At 35.7% G+C, this 12,641-nt stretch overlaps 1 protein-coding gene across 4 annotated transcripts; it reads right to left on the bottom strand.

Moving 5' to 3' along the window:
* Positions 1–4,214: 4,214 nt before the first annotated feature.
* On the bottom strand, positions 4,215–9,322 carry LOC144706966 (protein PTST homolog 2, chloroplastic-like). Of its 4 annotated transcripts, none has more exons than XR_013582356.1 (7): positions 8,447–9,321; positions 8,213–8,361; positions 7,004–7,239; positions 5,836–5,981; positions 5,567–5,746; positions 4,813–4,881; positions 4,215–4,352 (listed from the first exon to the last, which is right to left on the bottom strand). XR_013582356.1 is itself a non-coding variant. In XM_078580067.1 (7 exons), exons 1-6 carry the CDS (start codon positions 9,160–9,162, stop codon positions 4,814–4,816), a joined length of 1,485 nt encoding a protein of 494 aa, XP_078436193.1. In that variant the 5' UTR covers positions 9,163–9,322; the 3' UTR covers positions 4,215–4,352; position 4,813. The 4 variants fall into 4 exon arrangements, 3 of the variants coding, with proteins under 3 accessions (XP_078436193.1, XP_078436192.1, XP_078436194.1); XM_078580067.1 differs by having other exon boundaries at positions 5,567–5,736; positions 8,447–9,322; XM_078580066.1 differs by having other exon boundaries at positions 5,599–5,746.
* Positions 9,323–12,641: the final 3,319 nt, after the last annotated feature.

Raw genomic sequence — 12,641 nt, 5'->3', positions numbered from 1 at the left:
TCATTGCTCAAAATAAATATTGGACTAGCATTGTCAAGCCCTACTTATAATTTGTGTTTGACAGGATTCTGAAATGTCATAGCTCGAGGCGTAGCCATAAGTTCACAAAGATGATTGAGTGGGCTAAATGAGATATTCTTGTGTAGAATGATGATTTGATGGTCATTTTCAAAGGTGGTAGAACATTAACGTTGAGTTATCTGAGATGAATGATAATCTCAAATTTAAGGGATTTAATTTGTCGTTGGTAATTGAGATTATTCAATAGAAATATATTTAACCGTACTTAGGAATATTTAGCTAGTGATGAGTACGGACCGTCTCCACAGGGAACAATGATTAAGGATTTAATTCTTACTATAGTGATACAAGAAAATATAAATATTAAAATACATTAGGCAAGATAGTAATATCGAGTAATATGTTGTATAAAGTAAAAATTCAACTTAAATTAGTAAGAAAAGAGGAAGTGAACGTAGAATTCTGAGAAAATAATAATACGGATGAGAGAGAGAACGTGAAGGATATGAGAGTGATTGAATGTAGAACAGTATGATGGAAAAGATAGAGACGAGATAAGAGGAATGTAAGGAGGTGATATGATAGTAAACCCTTACTAAGCAAACTATGATGTCAGGAAAAGAGCAACATAAGGCAAAGACGCTTACCTTAGATACTTACATTCCTCCATGATCACGCCTCTTCTCCAACACTTCTCCCCACACACCAAGGACACCATGAACACACTTGATGGATTTCAAAACTCACTATCTTTCAATCAGCCCACACAAGTAGGAAGTAAGTTCAAAATGAATTTCATAGTGATCCAGACCTCTATTTATAGATTAGAGGGTATGGATGGAAAGAGGAGGGGGAGACGAAGTAGTGCTGAAAATTTCAGCTCAGTCGGATTGTGGACTGTCAGATATCGCCATTTGAAGTTGGAACAATCGTAGCCCTTATTTTTTCTCTCTCCTCATCATCGTCTGTGAAGCTTCCTCGTTTCTCTTTTCTGTTAAACCTTCCAATCTTTGAATTTTTGTGTCGTCTCGTCTTCCGCGCACATGCATTTCAGAGTCGCCACGTGTACATGTAAGAGGGCCAAAAGACAAAAGGAAATGATAAATCTAAAAGATTATATTTTATACTCTTCGCAGCTGACGTGGCATCGCGTAAGCCCTTCTCTTTTTTATCCTCTCAAAAATTGATTGCTGCATGCAACGTGTACATGCGCGGACCACGTGTATATGTGGTGCCATGTGGTGCGGCTACATTGCTCACCACCATTTCGAATGAAAAAAAGGAAGGAAAAAAGTTATATTTTGTCTTTTTGTGCGTCGGCCCACGCACACATTTATTGCAAAAAAGGCCTCCTTTTTTTGATCGATCCACGTAGCCCCTGTGTCAAAAACTTCAAAAGTCGATGTGTCAGTCATAAATGCAATCATTGCTTTGCAAATTGCAAAGCCATGATTGCCTAGCTAAATGATTGATGAACACACTTGATGGAAAATTATATTATTTCGTAATCAATATTATTATCGAGATTAATGATATCGGTATCTGATATCGTAATCAGCTTAATGGTATCGTTATCGTTATCCATTTTCCACCTTTAAACTGTTCTGTTATCAATATCCATTATTGTTACCAGGCACACTTTGGACTTTTCTAGATAATGAATATCATAATATCCGACAATGATATGGGATACAATTACTGTTAGTAGCACCCTACTAGTTAGATCTTTTCTGTTACATCTCGTTAAATTAGGTCCCGTTCCGTCCCGTGTCAGCCTGTCGCGTACCATCAAGTTCCGTCCGGTTACTTTACCCCCAATCTAGGGATCGGCACCTGTCATCTGTCACGTCACATGTCACCGTGATGAAAATGTGATGGATGACGGTTTTAGGGGTCCGTGACAGTGACGATGACGGATGACAAAGTGGTCGTGATGGGGACGTGACGATGGCGGGGTGCCCCAACAAAGTGGTCATGATGGAGACACCGACCGTCACGTTTCCTCATCCATTCCGTCGTGTCCAGGATGTCATGTGCCGGACATGCCGTTTCCTACTCCTGTCTCATCCTATTCGGTCCTGTCTGATGCCATTCCATCCGATTGGGGCAGAGTCTTTGATTGAAACCAATATATCTCACTATTATTACAACTACTTCATGTAATCTTGCTCTCTGTTGAATTGCCCACAATTTGATGCATCTTCTTCTATCACTGTGCCTGCATTATTGCCCCTTATTTTTTAATGTCCTCGACCCGAACGGAACGCGATGGAAGAACAATTCATGCCGAGTTAAGATCCAACAATTTTCTTGGAGCAACAAGGTTAATTTTTTATTTGGAACTCGTTTGGGATCAATTTCAAATCAAAATTTCACATGTTTATTGTTCCAATATGTTTTATCTGATGGTGATTAACATACCATTAATCACAAGGTTCAGTCTGCTCTTCTGGTTCAATCTGTTCCGAAAAAATCCATGAAAAATTCTGAATAAAATCACTTCGATATCATTGTTAGTGCATCATCATCCGATCTTTTTATTTCACATATTGTCACTTTAAATTTTTTTTAAAAGATTCAATATATGTTCTAAGTTGAATCAAACTAAAATGTTGTTCAATCATAATTAATACATCTCTTGAATCCATATTTTCACATTAAATCAATCTGAGACAATCTTTATAAAGGTGAACCCCGATGTACCAGAGATTCCTGACTTATAAATATAAAATTGTGATCCATTCTGAGTGATTTAACTAGGGTAAATAGCATGGTACATCCCAAACCATGTCCAAAATCTGCTAGTTAACCTTAGCTTTTTTTTTTGGCACGGTATAACCCAAACTCGCTAAGTTGACGGTGATATATTCCGGTGATGACGTGGAATCCATCGTGGCTGCCATGTGGATCTCCGGCCAGATTTTGACCTGGTGGAACCCACCTGGCAGCCACGCTGGATTCCACGTCATAAGGGGATATGTCAACCTGCCAAGGGTTTAACTTAAAGAGAGAGAGAGAGGCATTCTAGAGAGAGAGAGGTGGGCTAGAGAGAGAAAGAGAGGTGTTATAGAGAGAGAGACGTTCTATAGAGAGAGAAAGGGAGAGAGATGCACTCTAGAGAGACCTGATCGAATCGAATCGCGCGAGAGAGTGAGGCGTTCTTGAACAGAGACATAGACAGGGACAAAGGGGAAGGTTATTGGCGATCGTCGTAGATATTGGAGAGAGAGTGAGAGGGGGGTTTCTGCCAAGAGCTCGGGGGCCTCGGCGGCCGACGGCGGAGGTGGTTTCGCCTCACTCTCCCGTGCGATTCAATTCGGTCGGGTCTCTCTAAAGCGCCTCTCTCTCCCTTTCTCTCTCTATAGAAAGCCTCTCTCTATAGAACACCTCTCTTTCTCTCTCTAGAACCTCTCTCTCTACTTCTCTCTCTCTAGAATGCCTCTCTCTCCCTTTAAGTTAAACCCTTGGCAGGTCGACATATCCCCTTATGATGTGGAATCCAGCGTGGCTGGCAGGTGGGTTCCACCAGGTCAAAATCTGGCCGGAGATCCACCTGGCCGCCACGATGGATTCCACGTCATCACCGGGATATATCACCGTCGATTTAGTGAGTTTGGGATATACCGTGCCAAAAAAAAAGCTAAGGTTAACTAGCAGATTTTGGACATGGTTTGGGATGTACCGTGCTATTTACCCATTTAACTATGACCACAAAGACAACTTTAGATATAAGTTTTTGTTGCACCCTGTATAAAATAATGAACTGGAAGTTTCTGTCATCAAGTAGCAGACATACCAAACATGGAAAGAATGGAAACAACATTTAAATGGAAGATATCGATTCCCATGCTAAATGGAGGATTAATTGATAAATCTTTCTGTTTAAAATTTTGTTAAAATTCATTATTCATATCATATGTTAGAACCTGTACATTTACATTTACATTAACTTACTATTTTTTGATTGAACATAAAACTCAGGCATAAAAAATGAGTAGAAAAGCAGAATTATATCATCTAATCAACTTCAAAAATGGTATAACTAATAAATCAAAAAAAATCTAGTTGCAAATACACAATTCTACTCTTTTTGTGGAATTATTTTGTCTAAGGAGGAAAAAACATTAAATCAACCCAAAATAGAGATGAAGTGATCAAAATCTTAAAAAAGAGGGAGATATCAAATCTCAGGCTTTTGGAAAAAACTTAATCATGTATTAGAAGTAGGAATTTATTTATAAAACAGTAAGTAAGTTGTTCTCATGTCCATGGTTGTACACAATACAGCGGAGGGGATCAACCTTCCACACACCATCAACAATGAATTTGATCTGCATGCAAGGACGAGCATCGAATTGAATTAATAGAACAATATGATAAAAAAGAAAAAAAGAATATGGTGGAGCAGAAAATATGATGATGAAGATGAATATACCAATTAAAACAATAAGAAGTTCGGAATTAAACATTTGATAACAAAGTGTTCATGATGATGATGATAATGATGGGGACGGAAAAGACGATAGCAATGAAGACATTGAATAGCAGCGACAAAGAGGGGGAAATAAGACAGGAATCATGACATTTGGACATCTCTTTTGCTTTTCTCAGTAACAGGAAATGAAGCGATTATGAGATGATCACTGATTATGATTTGGAACAATAACAATGAATATATTGCAATGATGTTAAAGTGGACATTGTGATGGCGATGACTAAAATCCTGATGATGATAATGATGATGATGATGATGATGATGATGATGATGATGATGATGATGATATAGCTCACCTCATACTGTCCAGGGTATAACCTCAGGTGTAGAGAGAAGACCCCCACGTTTGATCTCTCCATTTTTCGCTGCAGAGAAGTAAAATGCAGTTTAAAATATTAAAATGCTCAGAAATTACTAAAAATTAAGAAAGGAAATTCAGATAACAGCAGCAATGACAATATTAATAGATGGATGTAAAGCTTAACACCGTAAATAATTTTTAAAAATCTTTAATGTCAGATAAGGAACTTCCTATGCTAACCAGTGGAAAATATCCATATTTTCGGTCATTTATCTCATTTTCTCAAACACAAAATGCAGAAAATGAGTGAAAGCTAAAAATCCGAAAGATACACGAGAAAAATCTAAAATGAATCTAAAACGAATATTTGTGGGTAAAAAAAGGAACTTCTGGCGCCAACCTGGGAAAAAAATCCCGTTCCCCAAACATTAAAAACAAATTGTTCAGTGAAAATGAATTCGAACATTCAACTGACACACTTCATTAATTAATAAATACTTTTTAAAAATCAAGATTTAATTTTCGAAACGAACTACATTCCCTACATTCGTTCAGAAAAATTTAAGTGGTCATATTTTAGCAAATCTGCCATGAATTCACGGATTTAACCCAAAAGCATAAACTCACCAACTATTTTTTTGCAATAATGGCCTGAATGGATATGAACGGATTTTTAAAAATGAAAAACCCAATGAAAAATTATGAAAGGAAAAAAATTGTCAAAAACGGAAATTGATAAGGATACATACATAATCCGGGACAAACATCAAATGGACCGAACCTGACTGCTCCAGCCATCAAAAGACCCAGCCAGCAAAACTTCTGAAGCTGAGTTTGGCCACGCCACGTAAGCTGTTCTGAGGAGACTCGTTGTTCTTTGAGCTGCTTCAATCCTCCTCTGCTTCTCCTCAACAATCTTCTGTGATTCGCTTTAATCAAGGAAACACAGATTCATGACGATGGTGCAAAGACTAGTAATTAGGGTACATGAAACAATGATCGGCAGAGTACTACTGACATGATCTGGAGAGCCATTCTGCCTTCCAATACAGATATTTTAGCCTTTGTCGATCTTAATTTTTCTCTCGTATTCATTATTTCAGTTTCAACAAATTCCTGCAAATCAGCAAGCGTGTGCATTTCCTTGACTGACGTTCGTTTACTCTGTAGAAAGTTAAATAATAACGATGAGCAAACGGAAAGATTAACTTTAGTATGGATGACACTGAAATCCAAGAAAAGAGAACTATTCTACACATTCATTATACGAAGCAAAATAGAAAGTAAGTTCGAACAGATATGAAAAACTAAATCATTAGCTTCATGAGATAGATGAAGTTCACACAAACCGTAGAAGAAGAGCAAAGGGGTAACAAAACAATTAAAATAGGCACCCCATGAAATGAATTTAACTATATTTTCCTCATTATTGAAAATAACACGGCAAGCATAATTTATCTGATGGATATATTTATACATAGTTGACTACCTAAAATTTATCCAGCCCACTAATTAGAAAAAAACTTCTGTAAGGCAGAGACTAGGATTTGTCAAATGTCCTTTGTTCTCAAAAGATCATAGCAGAAAGCGAGGGGACACTATCGAAGGGTCTGTTTACCAGTCTAAGTGAGTTATTCAGTCAAGTTATGACCCCAAAGCAACAGCTCCTCGCTTTTCTTCTCAGTGGAAACACGCCAAAACTCATTAAATAGTTTATAGAAAGCGATATAATTCCTCAATTGCTTCATCCAACATTTTCCCTCTTTCATTTTTCAATATGGCAAGATCCTACTTTAACTCCTGAGTGAGTACAAGTAGAACATAGTAAGGAATTAAAAACCGCCCAAATTTTCTTAGTAATGCACGAAAAAAAATCAGACCCAAAACCAGAAAATAACTCAACACGAGGATTACATTTCAAATATTATCCATGTGATCATGCAAATATGAAAACACATAAATGCACTTAGTACTAATGCCACTGTTGAACGATGTAAAAGTACATGAGAACCACTAATCTCGATTATCCTCCACGCGAAATTGTGATGCACAAAGAGGAACTTTCAGTTCACCAAGAAAATGAAAAATTTCGATTCTGTAAATAAAATGTTCCAAGAACGGATACATCTAAGAAGAGAAGATAGATAGGAATTTCAATGAAATAAATTAGAGACTGGAAAACATACATTTAGGACATTCAAAGGCAGAATTGTGTCATCTCGAGACCGTAGAGCGCCAAGAACGGAAGAAAGCTCAGATTCCAATAACAGGAGATGGGACTTTGTGTGGTATTGAGAGAGTCCAGTGGAAGAATCGAGACCCTTCGTTGCATTTCCCGATGAATATGTGAAACTTTTATGATGGATGACGGAGAGGAAGTTTTTCACCCCATTTGCCTTCGTATTACCCAGAAAATCTTTAACTGCACACAGAAAGATTATTATATTTTGAACATTCTGCAAAAAAAATTATCAAATTTTTTATTGGTTCAAAATCCATTAACAAGAAGACCTATTTTACAAACCTGATTCTGATATTTCCGTTAAATAGATTATGATAATGCTATCAATTGTCCTGATAATATCAAGACCAAATGAATCTCAAAATCGGTAAGACAAGAAGCTCCAAACAAGAAAATATTATTGATTTACTGCACAATGATTCTTTTGAAAAATAACATACGAAGGATTTCTTTTTAAAAACCGAAACCAGTCGATTTTGACAAGCCACTTCCCGCAGTTTTTGTACCGGTAAGAAGACAAAAGCGTCGAGCCCAAGAAAGACTTTTACAAGTCCCTTCTTATTCATAGAGGGAAAGTAGAAAAACAAAAACCAGTCGATTAACAATACAAAGAAATATATAAGGAAGTTCCTAATAGAAGAGTAAGATTCAAGGAACTTCCGAATATGGTTCACGGGGCATTAAAAAGAGTATAAATAAGGAGAGGGCAAGGAAGGTAATTATTTCTCAATGATGCAAAATCGTACTTCGACCATCTATTTTATCGAGAGCTTGGAAATTTTCAGACAACTTTCCCACTTTTTCTCTCACCAAAACTAATTCATAAAACATTTATTTTTCTCTCTTCCTCTTTATCCTTTAAGTAGAGTATTTGAGTCAACAGAGAACCCATTCAGGAATAAAATAAAATTTTCTATCGTACAGATTGTAATTTATCCATAACATAGAGTGAAATAAAGTCACTTTCAACTTCTTTGGCAAAAGAAATAACAAACATGATCTTGGTGTCCTCGAACAGAACTCCAGCTTTACAGACTGATGTACAGAGTGGAATACAAAACACAAAACTAAGGCAAATCAATACAATCAAACCTCCGAGGTTGACCCAGAGTCAAAAAATCACTAAACACTCCTTTTCGACGTAAAACCATACCAGAATGATTTGGGTCATCCCCCTTTGATGGCATCCTACAAGAATTTTTTGATTTTGAGCCAATAGAAGTGTCAGAATAAGACAAAAATCTCTCTTTCTCAAGTCTTTTCAAGATGCCATCAACGCCACCTTCACCATCTTCAGATTCACTGTTAATGAAATTATAAACAATCAAATCACACAAAAAATTCAAATCACAACACCAAAAGATTAAATAAAGAACAGAGGACTAACAGCGGTGCCCCAGAAGAAGACGTAGAACTGCTACTGCTCTTCTCGTGTTCATGGACTCTTCCGTTAAAACAGCCGAGAGAAAATTCTAAACCCTCATCGTCGACCCCCAAATTCGCCTCATGAAGAGGTAATCTGGAGCAATCTGTCTGGGGTTCTTCACCTTCACCATCCAAGTCCCAACCATAAGCAAGCCATCCGCCATGAGAAGAAATCGCTTCCACCAAATCCCATCTCCCAGCTTCAATCAGGTCGTTCTTGCTAGGAAAATGCCTCGGTTTCCCAGACTTCTCCATGAAATCATATATTTCAGCTTCCAAATCAATCCGATTTCCATCCTCCTTCCCCTCCACTTCTCTGTGCCCAACACCGCAGGAAATCAGCCTTTTCCTCCCCGGCAAGGAACACTGATTCTCATTCACAGCCGGCAAAGGAAGAACACAATGCGAGGCCAAAACGTCAAACTCCTTGATTCCGACGCGCGCCTGCTTAATCCGCCGTCCATCGGGGCCGAAACAGCGAGACGAAGGGACGAAAGACGAGCAGGAAGACGGAGAGCACGCGCTCACCGCGGCGCAGCTGGAAGTGGCCGTGCTAGGGCAAACTCGGATCGAATGAAACGAAACGGGAGAGGAAATCGAAATATGGACCGAATAAGGATTGTGCGAGGCCGTCGCCACGTTCTCCAGCCAGCGAAGCTTGTCTGCCCTTGATTTCATGACCAAATGCTCATATTTCACCTTCAGCGGATCAGCATTCGTCCGAGACTACGAAGAATGTTGAATTGGACGCCGAAATCTGTCGATTTCAACGAAGATTGATGGATTTCTCTCAAACGTGAGGAAAATCGAGCGCGAAAGAAGTAGACTACAAATTAGAGATTTTGTCCCCACGGATGTTTTATACTTTTGTTTTATCGTCTTCCCCGGAAAACCCAATGTTCTTCATCTTTCACAGAAAAACCCTCGGAGGCCTGTATTTATGTACTTGGGACTTCACTGACCGTTTTTCTTTTTTCGCAGGAGAAAAAATTAGTTTTTATTTTTTTTCTTCCAGCCGAGGATTATAATATATTTATTTTCTAAACGACAAATCTTGCTAATCTCTCCGGATATACGTCTTTATCTGATAAAATTGGATAACTATGTAGGATATATTTAAATATTTAAATATATATTGCACAGAATGAATAACTATTAGCTTTTTTTAGTCGTTGAACTATTTAAGATTTCTAATTTTAAATCGCCAATTATTAGTTTCTTTCTCGCCCAGGAATAAACTTTTTTTAAACAAAATTGAAAAACATAACTAATCCGCCAAATATTACTTCTTTATCTTGCAGATATTACTTCTTTATCTTTACTTCTTCTTTATCCGCCAAGTATGTTGGGGATTTATGAATGCATATTACCCAGTACCAATCATTATTATTTTTTTGTTTCCACTTAATTTACAGATTTCTTCTTTGAAATCGCCAATTACGAGTTTCTTTCTCGTTCAGAAGTAAGATTTTTTTTCGAAATTGCAAATTTTAGTTTTAATTCTCGCTGAGGAATATTTTTTTCCAAAATATTATACAGGATAAATTAGTTTTTAGTTTCTCTCAAAATGAAAATATTGGCTAATACGAAATTTATTACTACTTTGCCAGAATAATTGAATAATTTAGTATAAGTGTCTAGTACAGTCATATAAAAAGGTATACATGATAAATTAGTTTTAGTTTTTTGGAGTTCAATAGTTTCGTATTTCTTCTTCAAAATTACCAATTTACTGTTTTTATCTTACCAACGAATAAAGCTTAATTATCAAAATGAGAAGTTTATTCGTAATCGCCCAAAATTTACTTCTTTATCTGATAACTGTATAAAATATGTAGGACATATATAGACATATATTATGTTCTTTAATAATTTCAATTTCCTTATTCCACATCGCCAATTTTTAGTTTTGTTCTCACCAAGAAGTAATGATTTTTAAACGGGAATTTATTAAGCTAATCCTCCAAATTCTATTACATTTATAGGAAAAATGGATCAAGTATCTAACAGATACGTAAACATATATTAACAGGTTAAACCATTCATAATTTTTTTGCTGAATAATTTTAGTTTCCTTATTCAAAACAGATTTCCAACTTTTTAGTTTCTCTGGCCGAGGAATAAAGCTCTGTTTTTAAATGGGAAAACATAATCAGCCGATGTAATTAATTTTTCTGAAAAAATGGATAAAATATGTAGAGGACATATAAAACACATTATCTTGGTTAAACCATTCTCAGGTTTTGTTTCAGAATACATTAAGTTTCCATATGACTTATCGCAACGTTCTATTTTTTCGGTTGCTGTGGAATAAAAGTTTTTTTTTCAAAAGGAAAAACTTGGCTAATCTGCTAAATATTATCCATTTAAATCATTATAAATTTTTTCTAGTGGAATAATTTGTAATTTGCTATTCAGAATTGCCAATTTCTGGTTTTGATCTCGCTAAGGATTTAAGTTTCATTTCCCAAAGATAAGATTTCCAGGAACTATTAGTACTTTAGCTGGAAAATAGATAAAGTATATAGGACATATATATACACATATTATATAGGTTAAATCATTCTTTATTTTTTTTGCTGAATAATTTAATTTCCTTATTTGTGAAGGGAAAAAACTTACTAGCTCACCCTCTACCATGTATTAGCGGCATGAACTCCTTTTTTTCAGATAGAGAGAGAAAGAGAGCATGGTTCAGAAGGAAGGAGTATGGAGAGAGATAAATACAGAGAAAGAAAGAGTGATGTTGACATGAAGGAAGTAGTAGACAGAGATATAATGGAGATAGAGGTTCAGAGGAAAGACACAGAGATCAGAAAGAAGTAGAGACAGAGAGAAGCAGGTGGGTGGGAAAAGCATTTGAATAAAAAAAATCTTTACTTTTCTATTAGTTTGAACTTATAAAAAGTCAACCCTTTTTGCAATTGAGCCCAATATGAAATTATGGGGACAAATTTGAGTCCATTGCTAACTGGTTCCATCTTATCTTACATGTGGCACTTTCTCAATGGCTCACGTCCACACAAATTTGAGGCTGTGGGCTAAGTTAGCTGTTAGAAAAAATCAAAGACTGGTCCATTAAGGGGTGGATAAAACCCATAAAATAGGTTTATTTAAATACGTCTTTCCATAAGAAGTAAATACTATAATATATACTTTGGGTGACATACATGTCCATCTGATAGCCCATTTTCAATTATTAGGTTCACATGCATGAAAGTTATAAGAATAGTTGATAATTTTAATTTTAAATTGATTATAATTTTAATAGACAAACACCATGTCATTATTATAGAAAAACAAATATACAAAATGTGTTACACGATATTCATATTTATTGTGTCTCTTGCTCTTGTCATTGATAGGTGTATAATTACATCTCCATCAATCTATAAATTGGATAAATGTGCTCTAAATATTAGTGAAATAATAAATCTATCGAATTTAATTAAAATCACTTGTTTAGACATTTGAATTACCTGAAATCTTCATCATATTGATTTATTTATTATTATTTCTTCAGAACATGTTTCTCAGGAATTATTTCTAATTTTCTCTTCAAACCATTTGTTTTTATTTTTCAATTACTTATCAAAAAATTATATTTCATACTTTTATTTGACTCTCCATAATTCCACTTTAAGATATTCAAAATAGTTATCAATATTTGGGCCAAAAAATGAAATCTCCGTTTCGTGCTATAATTTATTTTACCTCCTCCCTTGATAGTTGATCATGTCTTGAAACATTTTATTTGAAGCTTATATTTAAGACTCTAGTTATCACCTATAAAGACAAATAAAATGTAAACTAAGATCCAAGTAGAGAGGATATGGATAAAAAAAATGTGTTCACTGATTTCCATTAGTTTTCAATAAGGTATAAAATAATCGAATATTTAATCAATCTGAAAAGTAAAAAAGTTTGGAAGTAATTTCAGATCCAAGTAGTTCTTTGACCCATTTACCTTATTACCTTAACTTAACGATGACAATGTATACTATCTACTAAATAAAATTTAGGTTGAAATTCTTTTTTGTTAAAACGTTAGGTTTTCTATACAGTCACTGAACTCAGTTTGCATAATCATCGATGAGGACCATGCAAATGGCGCATCCAAGCACATGGATTAGCTCTTACATCATGATACCTATTTA

This window comes from Wolffia australiana, chromosome 8 (genome assembly GCF_029677425.1).
Source record: "Wolffia australiana isolate 7733 chromosome 8, ASM2967742v1".
NCBI classification, from domain to species: Eukaryota; Viridiplantae; Streptophyta; class Magnoliopsida; order Alismatales; family Araceae; genus Wolffia; species Wolffia australiana.
The sequence above is the reverse complement of the archived record's forward strand: the minus strand, read 5'-3'. Positions and strand labels throughout refer to the sequence as shown.

What these genes read in the sequence shown, in the direction of transcription:
- LOC144706966 (XM_078580066.1), bottom strand. Translation starts at nt 9,162, where the DNA reads ATGAAATCAAGGGCAGACAAGCTTCGCTGGCTGGAGAACGTGGCGACG. An exon ending in TCTTCTTCTGGGGCACCGCT is followed by an intron (nt 8,362 to 8,446) that starts GTTAGTCCTCTG and finishes TTTCATTAACAG; the next exon opens with TGAATCTGAAGATGGTGAAG. An exon ending in GGATGACCCAAATCATTCTG is followed by an intron (nt 7,240 to 8,212) that starts GTATGGTTTTAC and finishes TTCTGTGTGCAG; the next exon opens with TTAAAGATTTTCTGGGTAAT.